The sequence below is a fragment of the Vigna radiata genome, unplaced genomic scaffold (genome assembly GCF_000741045.1).
Source record: "Vigna radiata var. radiata cultivar VC1973A unplaced genomic scaffold, Vradiata_ver6 scaffold_234, whole genome shotgun sequence".
NCBI lineage: Eukaryota > Viridiplantae > Streptophyta > Magnoliopsida > Fabales > Fabaceae > Vigna > Vigna radiata.
The window spans coordinates 319,084-344,914 of record NW_014543117.1 but is presented as its reverse complement, the minus strand read 5'-3'; the positions used below and the strand labels follow the sequence as shown (position 1 = coordinate 344,914).

The following is a 25,831-nucleotide window of genomic DNA, read 5'->3' as shown; positions in this document are numbered from 1 at the left end:
TTGGCAGGGTTCGAAAAATTAAAAAAAAAAAAAAAAAACCTGGGATTTTGTTTTCCAGCGGAATTTGAATTGTGTGAAGTTAGATGTGATATGGTACGGTAACACCTCGCAGTTACACAGTAGAGCGTGAAAGAAAGAAGATAACAGAAAAAAGAAAAATCAGAACCTCTTCCACACCCAATCTTTCTTCTCTCACCAAACCCAAACCCAAACCCAAACCCTTTTTTCTTCCCTCTTTTCAAAAATCACAACCCTAGAACACAAAAACAAAAACCCGTGTGTTTTTGTGTTTTTGTTTTTGATTTTTCCCAGAAACACAGAGACAGAGAGAGAGAGAATGATCGATTGATGAGTTGTGGAGAGGAATAGGAATCGATCGATCGTTCACAATTCCAGACCAGAGGCATTGGCCAGTAGTGGCGGCAGGAGGAGTGTTGCAGTGGAGCATTTTACCTCAATTAAGGATTGCCCCAAATTCAATGTTCTCAACCCCATTTGTGTTAACCTTCTCCCTCCTCCTCTCCCTCCCAATCCTCTTCTTCCTTGCTCCAAGGATCCTTCCTCCCAAACCCCACTCTCTACCAATCTCACCCTCCGACGAACTCGATGACATCAACCTCTTCAACCGCGCCATCACCCTCGCCAATTCTCGCGCCTCCACCGCCTCCGCCACCAACCCCTCCAAATTCTTCCATCTCTCATCCAAAAACCCCTCTCTCAAAATAGCCTTCCTTTTCCTCACAAACACCGATCTCCACTTCTCACCCCTCTGGGACCTCTTCTTCCACGACACCCCTTCCAACCTCTTCAACATCTACATCCACGCCGACCCCTCCGTCAACATCACGCGCCCTCTCTCGCCCCTCTTCGCCAACAAATTCATCCCCTCCAAACGCACCTTCCGCGCCTCCCCCACCCTCATCTCCGCCACGCGCCGCCTCCTCGCCACTGCCCTCCTCGACGACCCCGCCAACGCCTACTTCGCCCTCCTCTCCCAGCACTGCGTCCCTCTCCACTCCTTCACCTACACCTACCACTCCCTCCTCGTCTCCCCCACCTTCGACTCCTCCGATCCTGAATCCTCCCGCATCGGCATCCGCCTCAAGTACAAATCTTTCATCGAAATCCTCTCCCACGCTCCTAGGCTCTGGAAACGGTACTCCTCCCGCGGCCGCTACGCCTTGATGCCCGAAGTCCCCTTTGAAAAGTTCCGCGTCGGCTCCCAATTCTTCGCCCTCACGCGCCGCCACGCTCTCCTCGTCGTCAAGGACCGAACCCTCTGGAGGAAATTCAAGATCCCCTGTTACCGCGACGACGAATGCTACCCCGAGGAGCATTACTTTCCCACGCTCTTGTCCATGGCAGATCCTGATGGCTGCACCAAATACACGCTCACCAGAGTTAATTGGACCGGCACCGTCAACGGACACCCCTATACTTACCGGCCTTCGGAAGTCTCGTCGGAACTCATTCTCCGGCTCCGCCAGTCCAATAATTCTGAGTCTTACCTATTCGCCAGGAAATTCACCCCGGATTGCTTGGAACCCTTGATGCGCATTGCCAAATCTGTCATCTTCAAGGATGGAAATTTCAAGCACGGTACGTTTTATTTTTTTTTTCCCTTTCCTCGTGTTATTTTATTTTATTTTAGTTCTTGTGATTTATGAGAGTTGTCTGCACTTAGCCATAGATACAATGAGTTGGGGTTTGTCTGTGTTATTACGGTCAAAATGATTGGATCTTTGTTGCTGGAGGGTGGGTGTTTCCATCTTCAGCTTTATATATGGGAATCTGGGTACGATGCTTGTGTTATGTTCTTTTCTTACGTTTGCAGCATCAAAATGCTGCGTGATGATATTTCTAGGGGTTTAAAGTTGAGAATTACTTTTTGTGAATTTTCAATGCACAAAATGAAGGAGGAAGAATTTGTTGCTATGATAGTAAAAGTAATTTTGTTATCTCTCGACTGAAATCTGAACATGTTTAGTCCTTAGGTGGAATAAGTGGGAGGCACTGATGTAAATTTTGGTGGGACCTCCTCAAGTTGCTTTTCAGTAGGTTCATTAGTGCTTCATGGAATGGGATTCTCTCGATCTTTATGGAGAGTATGTTGCTTTTTGCATTTGCGGTGTTCATGGCCTTGCTGCTTTGTGATGGGAAAAAGGTTTATGACGGCTACTTCTTGTCTTCTGAATGTCAAAATAATGGTGGTGCTAGAGTAGTTAGTTGCCGCGTTTAGTAAGGATAGGGACTCCTTATCTTTTTCATTGTTGTGAATTTGGATCTGGTTGTGAATGTATATGCTTAATTCAAAGGTAATGAATAAGTATTTCTACCTAATTCACATTCACACGAGTTAATATATGAATACGTGGATGAGTCTAATCTGAAGTGTTATGTAGGAATTTTCTAGATTCTAATCAGCTTGTTGGATTTTTTTCTTATTAATTTGGTTTGTCGTGCACAAAATATGGATGCTTGTCGAGAATATTGTGGGTAGACTTTATTATTATTATTATTATTATTAATTTCTTCGTTTGTTTTTTCTGTCGTGATAATCTTGTTCAACCAAATTTTATTCTAGCAGGTGGAAAAGGTCAATGAAAAGATTTATGAAAAGATCATATTGCTTTGGCCATGGCTTGATGGTGGTGTATAGTTTGAAGAGGCACGTACAGCCCACATCCTATATATCCCGTGCTTTCAAATTACTAAAGAGAGAATCAGATCAAAATAGGAAGAGCCAAGAAACAGGTAAACACCTGCGTGAGTTGAAAAAGAATGGCGGGTGCCCTAGTCAAGTGTATTTAGCATGGTGCAAGTGCTCAAGTAATTGCGAATTTGTCATAGAAAATCATGTAGGTAGTTTTTCCTTTTGTGGGTCGGTTTTGTACATAGAGTTGTGTAAAACATTGTTTTAAAGCTCTACAGTGTTACTACTTTTCAAAAGAAAAAGAAAAAAAAAAAAGAGCTGTTGTTTAAACGTGAGGCAACAGTGACTGCAATTATAACAGGAAAAAAAAATTCTGTCCATATTTGGCCAATTTCTTGCTTCCCCATTCTCGATTCGATCCCTTTGGAACCTTGCTATTTCCACCGCCCTGTTTGTTCATTCCGTTTGACCTCTTTCATTTGCTTTTTGTGCCCTTCTGTGGAAAGTGTCATATAGTTGCTTTACTCTCATTCTGCTACATAAATGCTTCTTGAAAGCAAAAGAAATAAATATTCTTTTAGAATTTGTGTGAAGCAGTCACGGGATCAGTTTCTTGCTCTGTTGTTATACTTGTCTATGCTTTACCAAGATTGGACTTTGTTCATTTAAACATTTTTTTTCATGGGTGGAGTCGGTGGCAGTATAATAATTGTTAATAGTTATGAACTGTTCAAATTCATATATTATATTTTTGATGATCATGTTCTCATAGATAAGCATAAATGGCTTCTATAACCCACGACAAAATTGAAACTTGTCGGTGCTGCTGGTTCTGTTCTCTTTCTCAATAAAAAAAATGGACCCCAGAGGACAGGAAAGTCGCAAACTTCTGATGTGTGGGGGACCACGCCTCACGTAGAGACAGTTGGCTTCCATTTAGTTATCTAGACACGTTGTACACAGACAAGAGATCAACTTCTAGTTTGTATCTCTGAATTCACTGAGATTTCCTTTTTATTTTTAACCTCATTCTGAAACCTGACAAAAATATAGTAAGTTATTTTGTTATTTTAGGATGTCGGTGTTGGTTAATCCTGTGAACTATTTTAAAGTGTTTTCATTTACTCAATACAGTATATAATATGATTGAACCCCCCTCTGTACAGCAACATTTGAACTGTAACCTTCACAGAAAAAGCGAGAAACAATTATTCATTTTATAATTATAGATTACTTTAATAAGCTGATGCTCTTCTAAGTTATTTGTTGATAGGGGAGGAACCTTAATAGCATCAAAGAGGAAGTTAGGTAAGTTGTTAGCTTACCACCAAATTATGGTTGAAAAATGAAGCATTATTCAATGTTGTTTATATCTAAATTAAAGAGTTGGTAGGGACTGTGCTAGGTCGAGGAAAAGGAACTCAAATTAGTTGGCCTGGTTGCTTAGGATTTCTTTTAACATTACATTGTAGTCATATATTGAAAGAGGGTTAAAGAATAATCTCTCACCTTTTTGTCGTGTTTGGCTACTTCCCTTGTGCTCAAAGAAATGTATGACTCCGTCAGATGCACATGTGATCTTCTTCATCCTGGTAACATAGAAGCAAACATTTGTGCATTTAATCATTAGTCCTTTTGACAGTTGACAATTCTGCTTTTCTAGTTTTGACAATTTTCAATTATTGAAAAAGGATTCTTAACAACAACACATTAATATAAAATATTCACATTATTTAGTACACTTGGTATTTTTTTATTTATTTAAAAGCATGTGTTAAAATATATATTACTACTGTTCAATAAATAGTGTAAATAACCGATTGGCATTTAGAAATTAGATAATGATATTTAAACAACATTTTTTTACAACATTGTGTTATTCTGTGATTGGTTCATAGTGGTATTTATGATTATTATTATTAATTGTGAAATAATTTTGTACCAATCACAAAATGATAATTGTTCAAAAAATGTTGTTTAAGTATCACTATCCTTATAAATTTTGTGAATATTTTTCATTCACATTAAGATTAATTTAAGATGAGTTAAGAGTTAAATGTATATTAACTCTTCGTTTTAGACTACAGGTAAAGAAAAAAATAATTGATGCGTAAATTATTGATAGAAAAATGTCTTGGAGAAACCTAACTTGAATACTTTTGGCCAGTAGATATGCTTTCTAAATTCCAACTCGGAAAACATGTGTCCCATTGTGTTTGTACGATTGGATCTAATCATTATTGGGATGTTTAAGATGACCTTTCTTTTTATTTGGGTATATAATACATTATATTATATTGGCATAACATTTGGAAAATAAACAAAAACATAAAATATTTAATATTTATTCTTTTTTATACTTTTCAACTTACACAGGGTTTTCTCCTGCGCATAGTCTGCTTTCCAATCATTATAATCTCATCCATATATTTTCATGGATCCAAGTTTCATAAGTTTTCTAATCATCTATTGGAATTAAATGTCTAACTCTTACTCCAATTGACCACATCTCCTCTCATAAATTACAAACATCAATATCACAAATATTTGACTCTATTTTTAAAGAGATGTTTGCGTTAAATTACAATTGTCATATTATATGCACTATGGTGTTACTAAATCAAAATTACAACCAAATACGTGAGTCTAATATCATTAGAATTTGAATAATTTCTTTTATAATCTCAATTTCAATATATAATCTAAACACTTTAACAACATTTTTTTCTTTTGTCCATTTATAAACAGATATTAAATTATATATATTCCTTTACTTACAAATACATGTTTAAAGTATTAATTTATTGCTCGTAGCAAATTTTATTCAAAGATATTTACGAATATTTTTGTCATCCTTATCTATCATTAGTTTAATTCTTTTTCAAAATAGATCTTCACTTCCTAATTTTTATTTTGTCTGACTGTTGAGAGGGAATTTGTTTATATATTTTTTCTTATAGCATTGGTTTTGTTTTCATCCCTCATAATTTTGATTGTTTTTCTTTTTTATATGATTTTTTCTGTTGAACTTTGGGATGAGAGTTTAACTAAGATTTTAATATCCATAATGTTGTCTAACATGAGTTAAAAAATATTTTAAAAATTATGTTCTTAAACTTTAAAAAACTCTCAACTCGCCTTGTAAAAGGTGTCAACACACACAACGAATTTTTACCTCTTAGTGAAAACTTTGCTCATCCAACTACCATAGTATTTGCCTAACAACTAATCAACTAGAACATTTAACATTTTATACAAACGACTCTTTGAGGAAATTTACTTAATGACCCAAATTCCTACATTTTCAATTAATTGAATTTTGTTCACCAATATTTGGTTCATTAAATAAATTTGGCCCACCAAGGACTTTTGCATAGTTTATAAATTTTTCATAATAAAATTATGGTCCAATGGTTCAAATTGATATTTTTCTTCATTTCATTTGCATAACATGAATGTTTTGTCTAAATAACAACAATTTAATTCAATTGAAATGTTTTTCACTACTTAACATTCAATAAATCTCTGATTTTGAATTCATTAATTTGAATCAAACAATTTCATTTCAAATTCAAACATTTATATTCAAAATAACACAAATTCTACAAAAATAAATTATTGTGACCACTTCAGTTTCATATCTAGATTGTTTGTCCTAAAATAATATAAAAAAACTTAATTAGCTTTCCTTACTTACTAAAGCTTGTTTAAATTTCTAACTACTCTTATCCTAACGAAAAGATTTAATCAATGATTTCAGAATATCCTTATAATTTTGGACTAACAAATATTCATTTTTTTTTCCTAAAAGAAACACTAGCAAGAACTTTAGTTCCCATGCATGAAAAACCATCCAAAACCAACTCAAAAAAAGGGACAAAATTTTTTTACTCTAAAATAAATTGAGGCATAAACTTGTTATGTTTTCACTAATATTCTTAAGATAGGTTTTGATCTACTATAGGATGATCAAATTCTTCAAAAATTAAAAAATGAGAGAGAAAGCAAAGATTCTTTTTTTCAGAGAAATTATGATTTTTCTAAAATAAGATTTAAATAATTAATTTTTTAATATACAAACTTTACACTTAAATAATTAAAATTCAATTTTATATCGCTTCTACTCTTAAGTAATTTACTACGTATTTACACGTTTTATAATAAATTAGACTCAACCAAAATAATTAATTAAGATTATATTTTAAAATTAATCAAATTAATCCAAACATACAAATAATCTTCACTAGCATTATATTATTAGTTTGTCATTATGTCTTTATCATTGTTATGGTGACAATTACTAAGAAAATTGTTGTACTTCTAGTACCCTCCATGAATGTTACTATCAATGTCATCTATCTCAACCAAGAGGATTTTAAAATGAAATTGCTATTTATCACAAAATCACAATTTGTATATGCATAATTCAAATATAAAAACTATGCTTCCAAAAGAAATTTACCTTTTAGAAACTTGAATTAAAAATAATAAAACTACAATTTCAATTAATCCTAACTATGGCAATGTATATTGTATCGTTTATTAATATAAAACATGAAATCCTCATCACTTCAATTTTAAAATTAAACTTAACTTCATCACCATAGTGTTCAAGCCCATCATAGTCCCTCAGCACATGTTTTGGGCCGGAACAATAATGTTAGGTCTTAATGTTTTGTTTCATTGTGTCGTGTCATTTCCGTTCTAGCTTCTCAGCTTCAACTTCAAAATGAAGCACAAGGTTGCTACCCCCAATGAACTTATATGCATCCTTTGCACCCAAGAAAAAACCAATTTCTTTAATTCAATTTTGTATGAAGTTTTGTGTACTTTTATTCATGTGGAAGAATACAATCCTATTTCCTTTCCAATGAAAGACATTTACAATAAATAACCAATAATATGTCTGCATCTATTTTGCCAAAAACCAAAAGCCTTACAAAATTGCCACCAAATCTCCAAAAGCCTAGAATTGAAGGCAAAAATATTCTATAGCTTCAGAAGCCTCACCATTCCATCTTCCATAGGACCTGTGTGCTAGATGAATGCACTAAGGATCAACAACCTCCTCATGAAGGAAGGTTGCTGAGGCCAAAATATAGAGTTCTCTGCTGAAATGCATTAACAGCATAATCAACTTGAAAATGACCAAACTGTGATTTAAATCGAAGTCCATATCCCATTCCAACTCCAGATCCTGGTTTACCCTGTCTCAGAGCTGGGTTTCCTGAATTTTTATGACATCAACACAATGAAAGACCATTTGACACGGGTCTGGATAAAGACTAAAATGCAAACTCGATCAAGTAGATTAATTTAAGATAAGAACATCAACATAAAGAAAGTAAAGCAGAAGCTATAGCAATCAAACAACCCTGCTCCAAAGAAAAAGAAAGAAAACTGTAAATGAAAACTCAATCGTGTAATAAAGGGTCTCTTTGATTAAACTTTTTCACAAGTACTTTTTTATAAAAATAAACAATTAAGTTTGTCCATAAGCTATTAGTAATAGCTTATGCACCAGTGAAAAACTCAGTATGGAACTCTAAATTATGAGGATATTTGCTAGTCCAGATTATGGTCTAGCTTTTTGTGTCTTATGATAGTAGCCATTATTTTACCAAAAACCTTATTCCTAGCGATTTTCTCCTACCACTGAAGAGAAAGGATAAGACTCATTCACGCAGTTTGTTTTGTCCAATCCTAGCTCCGTTATGTTTCAAGACACCAAAACATGCGGTAGAATAATATGAGAAAGAACAGGAATCAATGTGTCCTACTCCTACCACAGAAATGAAAATTTGCAAGTAATTTGAGCAGAATGGTATTAGTCACCCACCTGGTACAAGGTGACCAGACCGCAAGTCTGTTCCACAATCCAAGAAAATGGCACCCTCCAACATCTTATTCTACATTACAAAAATACATCAGGCAGTTTAGTATGTAGCATTTAAGTTCAACAATAAATGTGATCAAATAAAAAGAAAAAATGCATGCATCCAATTCTGTTTGTCTGCTTGTGTGTGTATACCAGAAATTATTTTAAAAGGACAGATCTCAGGAATATTAAATATTACAATCACAGACCAGGTATCGCTAATTGTAACTTGTGGAAGCATAGTGAGAAGGCAGAGCGATCCAGGACAGGATTTCGGTTCCAAAAAGGTTACATGATTTTTTTCCTATCTTTTAAATCAGTCACGTGGAAAAAGTGAAAATTTCAATAGAAATGACAATACAAAAATTGTTAATTTATTAGGAGATGGCACTTAACATAACACTTTAATGCCAATATGTCATGAGCTTAGCAGAGCCACAAACATAACATCAGAGAAGACTGTGATTATAATCCCGTCAACTTCTTACCAGATGGGAAACATATTCCCCACATGTGCCTAAACATTCACTAAATCAGGGAAGTCTAACCTTGCACCAACTAAAGTAGTAAAACCAGTTCTTGCCAAAGATGATGAATATGGGGTCATTCTTACCAGATACAGTTGAACTAGACAAAACAAAACTTTGAAGAAAGATCAAAGGAAGTGAAATTAAACAGAACAAGAATGTTTTAGACAAAGGAGGTTATAAATCTGTCTGGTTTTACATTATAGGACTGCTGTTAATTATGCTACCACATACCAAAGGGAGTGTCAGTTCACTATTAGCCACCAGACAAGATCGCCCAGATCCAACGGCTCCTTCTCCGTACCCCCGCACACTCCCTAGCCCTCCAATAGAAAATGCTTGGTAAGGAGCCATGTCCCCAACAATTGAGCCACCTGTTAGCCTGTCACAAGAAAGGGTAGGATGGTACCAAGTGTTTGTCAAACAACCTGAAGAGGAAATAAAAAGGGAATTTTCAAAGCACTAATGCATTATAATGTATTTCCCAGCTCCACTTGGTTGTGTCACAGAATGCACATAATGTTTTCCCTTTCATGTGTCAACCATGTCAAATACCAACCTTGTCAAGAGAAATGCTGGTCCAAGTTTGATTCCCTTTGAAGCAACAAATTTAAATCGATTGAAGATTATCCACTTGGAAAGAACTGGAACACCTTGTTCTATTTGAAGATTAAACTGAAAAAGACAGGCATAAAGTCAGTGGAATACATACACAAGAATTTCCTGTGATAACACATGCAACACTAATTGATTCACAATCACAAATCAAAAGGAACGTGGAAGCAAACTGGAAATAAGAATATATCTTATTACATGAAAAAAGCTATTATCATTCGCCTTCGCAAATTGAGACTCTTGCTTTAACACTACCATGCTGTCGTGTGGATTGCCACTGCATCAAGCAATGCACATCATATGATCAAAATCAGTTCAACATCTAGAGAACTGGAATACTAGAATCCTTAATTACCTGGATGTTAAAGGAAATCCATCATAATCTCTACTTATAGCGCGACCATCATCATTCAGTGGACGAACATGCTGCACAATGGTGTTTACATCACAATATTACTTTTCCATTTTCCTATAACCGAATCAAAGAATACATAAAGCAAAGAAACTAGAGCAAGTAATGCTTTAATATTATGACAAGTTCATGAAATGTCCAGCTGAACCTCAAACTTTATACTGGTTGTGCTGCTCCATTTTGAACTAGCTGGTTCCTTTAGATCCATTCCCACTGACAATCGAGATAAATTTATTCCTCCACTACCTGAGCGGGAGAAATTGTTTACAGGGATACCATGGATTCCGATCTCAGGTGAAAGAGAATGCTGGAAGAGGAAAAAGAAAGCAAGTAGTATTTAAGAATGTGTTATAGATTAAGGTACGGTCTAAAAAACTTCTTCCCGAACACTTTCAAAGAGTTACATAGAGGGAAAAAAAAATCAAGTACAATTCGAGCTTCTCTAATATGTTAAAATCAGTGTATGCATTTCATCTGAACCTTTTAGGGGCAAAATTTGATTTTAACTTAAGAAAGAAATTGAATTCATTTACCTTCTTAATTTCTTCTCCTACAATACAGAGAAGATGATCTAAACATGAACTAAATAACGTAGGTTTAACCAGCTGACAATAAGAATCTCATTCAAAAATAGGCTCATTGCCCAACACGGTCTTGCATCATCATCATAAAATATACAGCAACCAACCTGTAATACAAAAGACTGCTGTGCAAGCCACTCCGGTCGTGGCCTTCTATACGCAACTAAGACATTTGAATCATATAAACCCTTGTCCCACGAAACATCAAGCTTCTCACTTCCACCAAACAAATTTGGGTGTTTGATGCAAAGACTGTTCGGCAAAAGAAGTTAAACTATTAATTACACGATTAAAAGAAAACCCACCAACGCTCTCCACCCAAAGCCTAACACAAAGCCATCAAGTTTCAAACTTTCGCCATTCAAATTCAACCAAGATTCATCTCACAAAAAAGACAAAACTGGGACTCTCACCTCCCAATTACCAGTGAAAATGGACTGCCAGAACTCCTATTAGGGGGGAAATGCAAAATAAAAAACCAGAGATATTTGTGAGTTCAAAATTCAAACAAATTAAATTATTACTTTTCAAAGACAGTGCAGAAGGAAAGGAAACCTGAGAGTAGGGAGCATCAAAGAAGCGCATAGCTTATGAGTAAAATCAACATTAACGTCAATCTTTGCTGTAAAACCACTCAAACCGAAGAGGAACAACACTTGTATCAAAAACTCCGTCTCAAAAAAAAAAAAGAAAAATGAAGCGAAAAACAAGAAATGAAAGCTTTTGCAATTTGCATCTTAAGTCTTAACCTTTCCCAGCATGGATGCTCTTCTGAGCTCCCATCCCATCAAACACGCATCAACCATTAAATTGAGGACACAATAATTGGGCACACACAATAGACCCCAAAATGTCACAACCGTTATATAGTGGAGACAATGCTGCGGTTGTTCCGTAACGTTGGCAAAACAACAACCAACGACGGTGTCGTGTTTATTCTGTTCCTAGCTTTCTACTTCTGTTATCCCTTTCGTTTCTCTACACTCCACGACCATCGCACTAGCACGTGACAAGACACTCGCCTTGCTATTGGGCCCTAGATATGCCAAAACTAGATATTTCTTCCTCCACCCTACCATGATTTCTTTATGAACCTCCCTAGTAAGTTGAAAATGTTTAAATTAAAGGTTAAATATGTTTTTTAAGTGAAAATTGGAATTAATCATTCTTTAAAATTTTGGTCTGATTTAGTCCTCTAACTTTAGCAATGTATGAATTTAATCCTTTAAACCAAAATTTATTAACTTTATTTAATGTTCAAATGTGTTTCTCCGAAGCAAAAATGTGTGTCAAATAGCGTAAACAATCTAAATATTATCATAAAACGTGCTTGAAATATCAAATAAACTTAACAAAATTTAGTTAAAAAAACTAAATTCATACATTTCTATTGGGGGACTAAATTAGGTCAAAATTTTAAAGAGTGACTAATTCTAATTTTCACTAAAAAGTTAAGGAATAAAAATCATATTTAACCCTTAAATTAATAATGCTTTAAAATTTCCGATTGTAAAACTTGTAAATAAGTTGACGTTTCAGATTACATAGATCAAGAAATATATTTTAAACTATATCAATTTTGATATATTTCCAAATTTTTGAATTAAATAGTATACAAATGTACTCTAAATTATGTAATTGAAGCTTATATAATTTAATATATTTTTATTTAAGATTGTATTATAAATTTTACTTCATGCATTTTTCAACTGTGGAATTTATATTATATTTTTTAATTTTAATTATTCAATTCAAAATAAATTTCTAGATTAAATAATTCATTTTTTTTTCAAGAACAATTTTGAATTTTTCCACATTTATCCAAGTGAAAAAAAGGAAGATATAAGGGTGCTAAAAAATTTGTCCCCAAATTATTTTATGTCCTTGGGGTGGAAAATGTTGGGCTCATTCATCTAACATCTCAAGAAAATCTTCTTATACGTTTTCAATTAAGAAAGTATATATTTACCACTCTTAAATTATACTAAATAACATTTATATTTTTTTAATTTTAAAATAAAACTTACTCTTCTTGTTTATACCTGTCTTATTTATATTAAATTGAGTTTATTTTTATCTAGTTATAAGGGTCTTTAAGTGGTTAATTGCTTTTAGAAGTTTTTTTGGGAGATTGATCTGCCAAAAGAAAATAATAATTATGACAAATCCATTTTCATATGTTTTAACATAAACATATGGGAAATTTTTTTTTTACATATTCTTTTATTAGATACTCGCTTAAATGAGATGATTATGATACGGTGATTATTTTAATAAAAAAATTATTTGATTAGATTGAATAGTTTTTTCTTGAGTTTTAAAATTAAATATTTCTATAAAGTTTAGTAAAGATATTATTTTTAAAAAAATCATATAAATAATTAAAACAACACCCATTTAATGTAAAATTGATTTTTTTTTCTTATGCAATTGTATTAACTAAATATATAACAAAAATGCTTTATTTATATCCATAATAGGTGAACATGTTTCTTCAAAATTAATATCCAGTCTATAAAAATCTTTAATAAACAACCATATATAGAACATGAGTTTGGACAATTTATTTCGAGCTGGTATAAATAAATCATATAGAAAATTATAAAATTGAAATAATTTGACTCATTACCTTTAAATAAAGTTAAAAAGAATGAGTATTTACAATAATTTATTTATGCGACATTAAAATTTCAATAATGAAAAATTGAATAATTTAAAATAGTTATAGGAAGTTTGGGATATTCAATTTTCACATGTGATGATAATCGTATCACACTTGTGTTATATGTAAATATACGATACATAATGGATAGAAGTTTAGAAATTATTTTGAGAATGCATTTTTTTTATTTTGATTATAATGTATTTTTTTTATTGTCTATTTTAAAACATTTTCTTATTATTTGAGATCAATTTTATTAAATAAAATACCTATTTGATGAAATAAGTAAATATTTTAATTTTATTTTATGATATAAAATAAATGCACTTAGAATATGTTATTAGTGCAAAATAAACTCATTTAATCTATGAATTTAAATCTGTTAAAAAAAAAACTTAAAAAATATATTATGATAATTTTATAAATAAAAATGATATTTTTATACGGGTTACTTTTTAACATATTCAAATTAGTATTTTTAAGTCTGTTATTTTACAACCAAATCTTCTCCCAAATCAAAACCTTAAAACTTCATCCCAAATAAAAAACAGCCATGACCTCCTTTGCCTCCCTCTCGCGCTAGATTCGAATGCTCCGTGATGGAACCTTGAAATCCCAGGAGCCAAGGACGCGAAGGAGATTGAAATCCCTCAATCTCTTGAAGGTTAGCAGCTTCAAGGTCTCGCAGGGCACGCTTCAGGCGCTCGGCTCTGCCGCCGTTCGAGCTGGCGACCACTTCAAACTTAAATTCAATGTGTTCGCTTCCATGGGAGAATGATGAAGGCACAAAAAGCAAGATCTAGAAAGCTTAAGAGTGAGAAGAAGAGAGGATGCAAGCTTGAAAGCGTTTGGGTTTGAGCACGGAACGTGTGAAGTTACGGGGTTTGGTGGAGGTGTGTTTCCGGAGAAGACAAACTAAGCTCCAGGTTTCGTGTTATTTTGTTTAGATGAAATTATCTGGTGGTTATCTGTGAAATTGGTGTTTGTTGTTTGGTTCTTATTTCTTTTTTTAGGTTGTTTTGGAACTATGCTCTGTTTGAGTTCAAATAAAAGAGAAAGCTAATAAGGAGAAATGGGTTTAAATAAATTTTGGAGGGAGAAAGTAGTATTGGTTGTGTGGTGTTGAGAGAAGTAAGGGAGTGTGAGATGGTGGAAATCGTTGATGAGAAGAGAGATGCTTGGTCCCGCAGGGGTTTAATGGTAGGAGAAAAATGAAAATTATAAAACCCAAAGAAACTGTAAAAAAAAGAAAATAATAATAAAATAACAAAATAAATAAATAAATAATAAATAAAGATTTTTTTTGAAGTTGTCTGTATTTCATGTTAGTGCTTTTTAGTCAAAAAGCTTGGTATGATTATCTTCAAACCTCCTCTGCGTAGGTAGGAGAAAGACTACTATTTCCTGTCCACCATTTTTTCTTTGGATTGGTTTCTTATTGTTGTTTCTTTGGTGTTTAATGCAATCCACGTGATCCATGTTTAATAAAGGACTTTATACAAAGGATGTCTTCGTAGGAGGGCCAAGGATAGGTAAATTGAAACTGTAATTGGTTGTTTCTTCTTCTTTTTATGTTGTTTCATGCGAACTAATGAGACCCACAAGACTTGGGTGATGGAAAACTTGGGCAGAGAATGTGTCTTGGGTAGGTGAACTTTGCCATTCGTTATTTCTTTTATTTTTCAAAGGGTGGGGTCCATGAATTTTGGTGTTAAATGAAAGTTTTGTGTAAAGTGAGATTTTAGCTTGTGACCCACATGTATACGTAGAGAATGGGTTTATGGGCACATACAAATAGCTTTTGGAAATACATGATCAGTAAAAGTGTAGTTTGGTAGGATAAATGAGTTAAAACTTTGTACGAAGGTTTATTAGGGAGGGGTCTTTCACGTAAATATCTGCACCCATCATTGAATTTTTGAGTGAAAAATTAGCACCAAAATACTTGCTGTTTTTACTAAAATTCTGCACCAAAATTCTTGCTGTTTGGTTGGAAATTCTGCACCAAAAATACTTGCTGTTTGGCTAAAAATTCTGCACCAAAATACTTGCTGTTTGGCTGAAAATTTGCACCAAAATACTTGCTGTTTGAGTAAAATTCTGCACCAAAATTCTTGCTTTTTGGTTGGAAATTCTGCACCAAAGATTAAGTGTTGTTTAAGTTTTGATTTGGGTTATGTTTATACTTAAATGTTTAAGTTAGACTTTCTCTAAACTACAAATTTTAAGTTAGATATGTTATTGTTTATTTTGATTTTGGAACTCTTTATTATGTATTAGACATGAACAATTGGAAATATATATTCTGTTTTGGAAAATTTGTTGTATTTTAGGTTTTGGTTTAATGATTAAACAAATAAAAAAAATATATATATATTACATTTAAGTCTGAAATAGTCACAACATACTTAAATTCATTGTCATTTTTATTTATAATTGTAGGAAGATCTAAGTTTGTTGGACGATAATAGACTTAAAATTTATGTCTACCGAATCTAAGTCTGTTGTAAAACAGACCCGAAATACCAGACTTTTGTGCTAGTATGCGTAATTATTTTTAGGTTTTTAATAGCATCCTAAAGGAGTGTTACATTCATAAAAAAAAACTTAGGTTGAGACTCCTTAACAAAACCATCCTTGAAGGCAAAAATCAACATATTTTAATCACAACTAGAACTTTATTTTATCAAGCACATTTACCTCAACCATTTTTGCATTTTGTTGTACATCAAGTTGTTTACAATATTAATTGATTACCAATTGTTGAAATTTAAATGTCCTTATGAGTTGTTATATAATCAACCCCTTAACATGATTCATCTCAAAGTTTTTAGTTGTCTTACATATGTTAATACTTTTTAATTTTATAGAACTAAGTTTCAATCTAAAGCACACAAAACTGTTTCCCTGGGCTATAGAAAAGGTATACAATGGTATCCTTTAATCTTAAACCCTAAATCCTATTGTTACTCCAATCTATACAACAATAATTCCTTCAACCCATTAGACACTTTACTAGACTTCGCCACCGACCTTCATACCTTACCCATTTTCATCGTCACTCTGCAATGGTTTCTAACTATTCTAGTAATATTTTTGAAGGTAATTGTGCTTATCCCTTATCCTTTGTTCTTAATTATAACCATTGCAATACTTCCTATAAAAAAATTTGTCTTTCTGTCACTGTTGTTTCTGAACCTAAAACTTTTCACCAAGCATAAAAACTTGATTGTTGGAACAAGGTTATGAATTTTGAGTTACAAGCTTTGCAGCAAAATAACACTTGGTCTCTTATTGAGCTTCTCAAAGATAAAAGCCCTATTGTTATAAGTGGGTCTACAAGGTAAAATATCATGTTGATGACACTATTGGACGTTATAAGGCATGCCCAGTTGCCAAGGGTTATACTTAGTTAGAAGATTTTTTTTTTTTTTTTTTTTTTTTTATATCTTCTCCCCGATTGCTAAAATTACCATGGTAGAGTTCTTTTAGCCATTGTAGTTGTTAAAAGATAGCATTTAGAGCCACTTGACATCAATAAGGCTTTCCTTCATGGGGAATTACATGGTTTACTTGGTTTGCTTCCTCCTGGTTCTTCTTAATTCTGCCGCTTGCACAAATCCATTTATGGCCTTAACTAGCCAACAAGCAATGGCACAATGTTTTACTTACCTCTCTTCTATCTCTTAGTTACAACCAATCTTTAGTTGATCCAACTTTATTTATAAAATCCTATGCTAACTCTTTTACTGCCTTGTTAGTTTATGTTGATGATCTTGTTCTTGTTGGCAATGATTTAGTTTATATTCAACCTGTCAAGCAAGTCTTAGACACCAAGTTTAAAATCAAAGATCTTGGTCCATTGCGATATTTTCTAGGACTTGAAATTGCAAGATCAAAGTCTAGCATACATGAGTCAATGCAAACATGTTTTTAAACTCCTTGATGACAACGAGTTACTTGGTTCCAAACCTGTTTCTACTCCTTTTGCTCCCTTTGTCATATTGCAACTACTAACGGCAAACCTCTATGTGATCTTGCTAGCCGGTAAACTCTTATATATTATCATCACGCGACTTAATATTGTTTTTTTTTGTTCAACAACGAAGTCAGTATAAGTCTAATCCGCTTGACACTTATTATAAAGCTACACTTCAGGTTCTTCATCATTTGAAAGGCTCTCTTGCTTCGGGTTTATTTTTCTCTGGTTGTTCTAAAATCTGCCTTTCTGCCTCTGCTGATTTCGATTGGGTTTTTTGTTTAGATTTTTGTTAGTCAGTTACTGGGTTTTGTGTTTTCTTTGGATCTTTCTTAATTTGATGAAAATTCAAGAAGCAATCTACCATTTCTCATTCCCCCTCCTTGGCTAGCTTAACTTGTGAAGTCCAGTGGCTGCATTATCTCTTTCGTAACCTACATGTTCATTTGGATCCTACCTATGTATATTATGATAATCATTATGCTATTTACCTTGCTTATAAGGGTGTTTCATGAACGCACCAATACATATTGAGATTGATTGGCATGTTATTCCTGAGAAACTTCAACAAGGAAATTTATTTGCTTCCTCACTCTTCGAACCAACTTGTTGATATCTTCACTAAACTCATTTATTACACATCGTTTTGACATTTTTGTTTTCAAGTCAGACCTTTGTGATATTTACCACCCAACTTGAGAGGAAGTACTGGTAAAAATATATTTTATTAGTTTTTTATACTTGAATAAGTCAGAAAAAGATTTTATCGTTTTTTCTTTCAGTTTTATATTTCTATAAAGTTCTATATAGCTCTTTTTATACTATTTTAACTTTCAGGTTCAATAACAATGAAATTGAAATATTCAAAACTAAGACTTTATGAGATTTATTTTTTATTTTTTTACTTTATTGTGTTTTAGTGACATTGACCTATAATTTATGTGTATTGCGCATTATTGAGGAGAAGCTTCCACTTCGTTGGAAACCACGACCCTCTTTCTTTCCAATGTTAGAGTATTACTGTAATCCGCAAGTCCAATTGTCATATCTCCAAGTACAAACTCAAGAATAAAAGATGTCTCTATTCTGCTGCAATCTGCAATACCCAACAACAAAAATTCCCAGGTGGAAGAAAGTGGTGGTGCAAAGAAGGTTGATGGTGGACTGCAGGTGAAAGAAAGTGGTGCAATGGAGGTTGATGGTGGACTGCAGGTGCAAGAAAGTGGTGCAAAGAAGATGGATGGTGGACTGCAGGTGGAAGAAAGTGGTGCAAAGAGGTTGATGGGTCTGCAGATATTTTAGTCATAATAACCTATTTTTGGGGTTAGGGTATTAAATGATTTCAGACTTTGTCACGTAAGCTTCACTAATGTCCTGTCACGCTAGTCTATGTATCGTTACAATTTTAACGTCTTTTAAAAGATGATATTAAACAACTTTTAATGAAATATGAAATTTTAGTGATTTTTTTTGAAAAGTGTGATCATTTTGAACCAAAGTCTTAAAAGAAGAGACCAAAGTATTAAACCAAAATATTATAAGAGATTCTTTAGCATCTCTAGAATATGGGAATTTTATGTTATCTTGACATTATTCATGTCATGTAAAAAATATTCAATAACTTATTAATTTGATATTTCAATAATATAATTAAGTAAAAATAAGTTTATAATGCTAAACAAATAAGTTTACGTAAATATTAACACGAGAATGTCCATGGACTGTAATTTCATTTTTCAATTACAAAATTAGAAAAGCATTATATAATTATTAAATTTCCTATAAATAAATAAAAATTAGAAAACATCACGCAAGCTTAGAAGAGCAATTACAGTTAACAAAAAAATAATTTTACATAGCTTAAGAACCGCCACCAGAGAAGAGCAAGAACACCACACGAGCAGAGAGAACCGCGAACAGAGAGAATCGTGAGCATTGAGAACCGCGACCAGAGAGCCCGAAGACAGAGGAGAGCACGACACACCACCACGCAGCGAAGCGATGGTGAGTTTGGTGTGATCGAAGAGGACAATCGTAGCCAATAGAGACCAGAACAGCGAACCCTAATCCGTGAGGTGGAGGAGAAGAACGAAACTAATCGTGGTGAGTTTTTTTTTTTTTTTTTCGCACAGGAAACGGCTATCAATGCCGTCATTTTGAGTTGAAAAGAAAACCCCTCCGGACTCGCCAACTCGATTGCATGCTCGCGAGTTTTGGCCGAGCTTACCGAGTTCACACAGAGCCTACCGACCCTGCTTCAAAAACGATTTTTATTCCGAGTCAACTCGTGCAATAAGTGTGGGAACGGAAACTCGAGCTGACGAGTTAACATGCGAGTTTGATAATTATATTATAATCATAAAGAAAGATTATTGAAAATGACACTATGTCTATGCAGTTCAATGAACATTTTTACTACATTTGTTCATTTTAGTAAACTTTGTCAAAGTTGCACAGTATAATCGTCTAGTCTGCTAGTCTACCGGAAATTTCCATTATTCTGTCTTTCATTTCTTTCTTGATAGTCACCAAACTACTTTTTGTGCTGATTTCATTTCCTTCAGACCTTACTATAATTTAAATATTCAAGTTGTCAAATTTTCTAGCATAATATTGATGGTTAAAGATTGATCAGTTTTATATTTTGTACACTAACGTGTTCTATTTTTTTTTTTACTTTTATTTGTTCACTTCTTGTATTCTTTTCTTTGATTATGGGAGTCAACTTGTTTAACCAACCATCTGTGGTGAGTTAACCAGGTTGAATATATTTGGGCTTGCTACAATGGTGAGCCAACCCTATGTGGACTGAATCTTGACAACCTATGCTGATCCAACCTACCTGTTAACTCCATTCAGCTTTACGTTTCAGGGGAAGCAGAACAAGGGCAGGGAATGATGAATAACTGCTTGATTGTTCACATCCCGGACAAGCTGCCGTATGACCTTCACCACCAACCCACTGGTCACTTTATCAAAACCTATCAGTTGGATTTTTTTTTTTACTTACTTTTTTTGGAATTCACTGAATTGAAACAATCATTTTGTCTGTACAGAGAGTGTTTTTGCTTCTGCCATCAATCCTAAGCATGCCAACCAAATTGTGAGGTTAGCTCCCCACCAAAATCTTGATGTCTTTACTTCACTTTAGTGTGCTGATAAATGGAAGCTACTTGAATTTCTTGTTAGGCGTTTGAATCAGATAGCACCGCTCGATGATCTCCGTCATGTGAAACGAATTCAAAAGAAAGTTCTTGAAGGAGGTGAATGGATATCATTGTAGAAACTCTTATCCCCCCTTTTCAACCCACAATATTATGTACAAGGAAAAGTTGTCTTTTACTTTTTTTCTTTTTTAAGAAAATATAAAATTAGAATGTTGCTTTTGCTTCAGCTTAAAAAAATAATTTTTTGATCTATAGTTTTCTTCTGAAGTTATGAATTCTGCTTTATAGAAAAAATATTAAAGTATTTTTCTTGGATTGTTTTTAAAACACTTATATTTTATAAATTTTATTGGTAAAAAAAAACTCATAAACTGCTTTAGACACAAGAAGATACATTCATGGGTCCTTAGGAGGTACAACTTAGTTGCTCAGTTGGATAGTTTGACATGGGGAATGTGTGACAGGAGAAATACAGCTATTGGTGATCTTGTGCTTGGCCTCTGAAGGCAACGATCAGCTGGATAGTATGCCACCTCATCTTCAGGAGTTGATTAGTTCCTATCAGTTGAGTCCTTTTATCACAAAAGTGGGTCTTTGTTTGTTTTGGTGTTTCTTTGTTCTCTAGTTAATGCATTTATAGATTATGGTTTGACCTCAGGATAATATAAGATGAAATATATAGGACGAACTTATCATATCTACTTATATCTTTATATTGGTAGATAATATAAACAATCATGAAAAGTTTTGTCTTGTTTAGGTTCGATTGTTGTAATTGTACAGTAGCTTTTATGTGAAATAATTCCATATGTTCACTCACGGTTCTGCATTTATTATTGAAATATAATCTTGCAACACCAACATTTTTTTGTCTTCTAAAGCTCACTAAGTATCTGTTTGTTTTATCTGCAGTGTTGATAAGAATTGGGTTGGAGTGATTAGAATAGATTTTTGTTAGCTTCCAAATTCTATTTAGTTTTTTATTAGCTTCCAAATTTATTTCCGGGGGGAGCAGAATTGGTTTTGGGTGAACTGAAAATTTTTAAATTTCCATCAGTCAGTATCAAATTTTGGTGGTGTTACCCAAAAATTATTATCTGCACCCTAAAAGTAATTTTACTTTTCCAACCAAACAACCAATTCTGAACTCACTAATGGAATATTATAATGCATAGCCAATAAAAAATCAATTTTTTCAATATGACTTTTACCATAGGGCAAAACAAAAACATAGGGTAAATGATTACGTTTAAAAGAAACAACAAAACCTTAGTGCTGGAAATCATTGGTCGATTTACGAGTGGAGTTTAGTTTTCTATGTTGATTAAATGACGTATACAGATATCTAGGAGTGTAACAGTTAAATGGCCATCATTTGAGGGTCCACTATTAATGAAGATTAAGATTATTGAAATTATGGTTTATTCTGGTTAGAATTCTCGAAATCTTGGTCTTATTGTGTTTGCATAAGTTCTTGTGAGCATTAAATTTGAATGTGATTAACATAGGTCTGCAAATATGTTGCAACATCAAAAGAAGAGTGGCAAGAACAATGCAAAATTTGGCCAACGTCATATCACCCAAGGACCTAGTAAGTTTTGTTTCACTATCCCTTTATTTATTTGCTTATTTATATTGTTTGCAATGGCATTGCTTTCTTTTACAAATTCACAAACTGTTAGGTTTAATTTGAGAGTATGCAATTCAAGTAGTATATATGTGGAATCTTTTATCCGGAGAACTTGGTGATCCTTGTTAAATGAAAATTCCATGGAAAACATCCTTCAACTTGATGAGCTGATTTGCAATATGGTCAGATATTCGTATGTTTGGTTCTATGTTGTTAGGCAGTAAATGTGCACAAGCGGTTTTTAAAAGGAATTTAACCTTGAGGGAAACACCCAATCAATTAATATACAATATTATATCTCTGAACTGCACACGTTACCAATTATGTATAATTGGTTCAGTATACATTAGTTATAATCAACGGGTCTTCCTAGGTGAAAACTATAAAGTGACACAAGCATCCTTGTGTTTATAACATCCACTCTGTAATTTTTACTTTTAGTTTTCGTACATAACCTAGACATGTTTACATTTTATTCATATTTCTTGTAGTTATAGTATCTGATGTATATACTATGGGTAAAAACTGGGGTGTTTATGTATTGACTATGAAAGGGCCAAAACAGGGTTTTTGAAATTTTGGACTGTTTTAGACTTTGGAGGAAGTATGCTGGATTTTTAGAACCCTTTGGTGCATTGAGATATTCTAGTGTTATATTTGTTGGATACGGGAAAGATTATGATAATCATCAAACTCCTACCAAACTCATTGACACATGCTGTTTGTTTTGGGGAGGGGGAGTGAAATCTTGTTGATAAAATGGGTTGCATATATCGAGTCTCAACATTCTATTTGGTTCCTATTTAGTCAATAATCTCACTGGATGAGAAAAAAGCCTTCTCTTGTATGGTAATAGTTGTCATTGCATGTTGGCTTTGACATCTGTAATCAACTACAGCAACATTGATGGCATTACTGGATTTAGCGAGGAGGACTCACAATCAGTCTTGAAGTTTATGCAATCTGCTGTTGAGTTAGCAAAATCTAACGGCTTGGTAAGTGTGCACAATTTTTCTTTTTCAAACAATTTGTCAACAAGAAATAATGCTTTTGTCCTGATTAGTTTTCACTTGATGTTTAATAGCTAGAGTTATTTTGAATTTGGTCTTTGGCCCCTCTATTCTTTGCTGAATTAGTACAGGCTAGCTTTGGTTAAAGTGTCCTACTAGTAAATTTCAAATTCAACTGTTGCATACTAAATTTGATATGTTTTAGGTAGTCAATGCTGCAGTGATAGTGGATCCTTCAACTAAGGAAATCATTTCAAGTGTATGTGATCAGATTTATTCTTGGAACTCTTGCATAGATGACAGCTGTAATGGAAGGCCGGAATCATTTTGTTCCCATCTCAATATTTCTGGTAGATGTGATCCCCATGAACCATTGCCTTCAAACAGTTCCTCCAATAGGCTCAAACAGCCATGTACAGGTGCTGCTTGTTTATATACTCGGCAATGGGCTGAGCAACCACCTCGTTCACAAAGTTCATATTATTGGCACCCTTTGCGACATGCTGCCATTGTAGCTATAGAATCATCTGCTGCCAGGGATAGAAACCTTTTTCCCAGCGAGGGGAGCAAGGAAGCAAGTTATCAGGAATTGGATAGTGAGAATGCTTCTTGGACTAGCTCTCCCGCAAAGCGACAGAAAACTATGTGTGGAAATGTAAGTTTGCCTACACCTGATGTTAGGTCTATTTAAGGAATCTGGATGGTGTATAATTTAATAATCAATTGCAGCTACCCATCTGTTTTGTTAACCACGTTACTCCAATAAAGATATTAAAAACTCCTGGTTTAATTTTCTTAATTTCAGTTTATGTAATTTATGCTCTAGTAAGCTTTATGGAGTTTTCTTGTGACCTTAATAGATCATGGTGTTCCTGGTTTTTATCAAGCCTGAAATACTGAGTGGATAGGTTTATGTTGAGTTTGGCATTTTTAAGCAGAAATCGATCCTTAGGTTCATTTTACGTTCTTTTTACGTTAGGTCTTTTGGAGCCCGATTTCTATGAGTATATATTATGCAGAAGGCAAAGAAGGTAGAACCATGATAATTAATTGTTCATATCTTTGCTTGGTGCGTTTATTATCATGACAACAACTTTCCAAATAGTGCTCCGGGTAAAAACTGTGATGATTAGTTGCTCATACCTAATGAAGCATCTCACACCAAATTCATTAATTCAACATTGGCAATTTGGAAATATAGAATAGATGTGCAATGGCATTTCCCTGGATTATAACTGTTGATTATGCCGTTGAGTATATTTTGTGAAAAGCTTTATTTGTGTTCAATTATGGTGTTTCAGGGTGAGGATGATGATAAATTGAATGCTTGCAGTCAGCCTTCTCGGCAGCCGTCAGCGCGACCGTACTTATGCACTGGCTATGACATATATCTTGTTTGGGAACCATGCGCAATGTAAGCTTATAGACAAGATAGTTCTATAACTTTGAATCATTTGTATGTATTTGCTGAATTCCTTTGAGGTCTAAATTGGCCTAGTATTCCCGTCAATGAAGTGGAACATCTGGAAAAGAAGTTGTCAATAGCATTCTTATTCTCTTTTCTTTGTGAATGACATGAGGGAGTTCCCCTTATTGATTCGTAGAATAGAAGAAATTCTTTAATTCTGATTGGCCCTTGTTTACATTAAGTTTACCTTTCAAATAGCTAACTTTTTGCAAAGTAGTTGATATACTGACCGTAATTTGCTGTTCTCTGTATGTCAGGTGTGCAATGGCCCTTGTCCATCAGAGAATTAGACGAATATTTTATGCTTTTCCAAATCCTAATGCGGGTGCCTTGGGCAGTGTCAACAGATTACAAGGAGAGAAAAGCTTAAACCATCATTATGCTGTTTTCAGGGTTTTGTTACCTGAAGAAGGCCTTGCATAAATGTCAGGTTTAAGTTGCAGAGACTATTTATTTCTGATTTTTGAATGACACTTTTTTCTAATTCTTTGGGCAACTTTCTGATATTAGTGACAAGTAAGAAATGCCAACGAGACCTTTTTCTAATTTATTCTTTCGAACAATTTATCTATACTTAGTTGAAATTTGTTGAAAATGAAAATTGTGGAATGAACGGGTATTTGTAATTTTGTAATTTTCAATAAATTTTAACTAAAAAAATGTTTATTTTTGCAAATATGACCATGTCTATTCTTAGTCTTTCATACATATATGTTAGTTTTAAATTTATGATATTTTCTAACCATCTTTTTTAATCCATTTTGCTAATTATTCTTATATTAATACTAGCAATAAAAAATATTAGTTGTTATGATTAAGAAACAAAGAACAATCTAAATTAAGATAAAACACCATTTGTTTAAATAATATGTTTATCATTTATTATTCAGTACATACAAGGATTTTTACTTTTTCATTTTATAATTTATTGTAATAGTTTTTTTATTTAAATAATATACTATACTCAAAGTTTATAACTTATTTTCAAAATACGAATTTTGATATTACAATATTAAATTATTATAAATTATTTTTTTTTAAATATTACATTTAGGAATTTTATTTTTAAAGTTTACATTTTTAGGGATAATAATTATAATATATTAAAATTATATGCAACATAAAAGAATAGTCATTACTGTATCTCTTTGCTATTCTTAAAAATTTAAAACTAATACGAAATCATTGGCTTGTATATCTTTGGTTTAAATCATTTAGGCGTCCATGTTTTCGTTCCGTCCTTCTACTT

General features: G+C 33.3%; 3 protein-coding genes across 5 annotated transcripts; 2 read left to right on the top strand and 1 right to left on the bottom strand.

The window, feature by feature from the left end:
• Positions 1–3,845, top strand: LOC106753146. Of its 3 annotated transcripts, XR_002666728.1 has the most exons (3): positions 1–1,599; positions 2,585–2,754; positions 3,426–3,845. XR_002666728.1 is itself a non-coding variant. In XM_014634946.2 (2 exons), the coding sequence occupies exons 1-2, from the start codon at positions 480–482 to the stop codon at positions 2,602–2,604; spliced, it is 1,137 nt and encodes a 378-aa protein (XP_014490432.1). In that variant the 5' UTR covers positions 3–479; the 3' UTR covers positions 2,605–3,044. The 3 variants fall into 3 exon arrangements, 2 of the variants coding, with proteins under 2 accessions (XP_014490432.1, XP_014490430.1); XM_014634946.2 differs by lacking the exon at positions 3,426–3,845 and having other exon boundaries at positions 3–1,599; positions 2,588–3,044; XM_014634944.2 differs by lacking the exons at positions 2,585–2,754; positions 3,426–3,845 and adding an exon at positions 1,988–2,554 and having other exon boundaries at positions 342–1,599.
• Positions 3,846–7,302: 3,457 nt separating this feature from the next.
• Positions 7,303–11,672, bottom strand: LOC106753113 (outer envelope protein 80, chloroplastic). Its single transcript, XM_014634906.2, has 11 exons — positions 11,416–11,672; positions 11,222–11,288; positions 11,080–11,115; positions 10,774–10,918; positions 10,234–10,392; positions 10,029–10,099; positions 9,872–9,950; positions 9,618–9,733; positions 9,293–9,440; positions 8,493–8,562; positions 7,303–7,880 (listed from the first exon to the last, which is right to left on the bottom strand). The coding sequence occupies exons 1-11, from the start codon at positions 11,447–11,449 to the stop codon at positions 7,723–7,725; spliced, it is 1,083 nt and encodes a 360-aa protein (XP_014490392.1). The 5' UTR covers positions 11,450–11,672; the 3' UTR covers positions 7,303–7,722.
• A 7,747-nt stretch (positions 11,673–19,419) lies between these two features.
• On the top strand, positions 19,420–25,201 carry LOC106753143 (probable inactive tRNA-specific adenosine deaminase-like protein 3). The gene is made up of 10 exons (XM_022777393.1): positions 19,420–20,095; positions 20,167–20,272; positions 20,364–20,415; positions 20,497–20,570; positions 20,939–21,060; positions 21,983–22,065; positions 23,003–23,099; positions 23,320–23,769; positions 24,416–24,528; positions 24,840–25,201. Exons 1-10 carry the CDS (start codon positions 20,093–20,095, stop codon positions 25,003–25,005), a joined length of 1,266 nt encoding a protein of 421 aa, XP_022633114.1. The 5' UTR covers positions 19,420–20,092; the 3' UTR covers positions 25,006–25,201.
• The last annotated feature ends 630 nt before the right edge of the window (positions 25,202–25,831 follow it).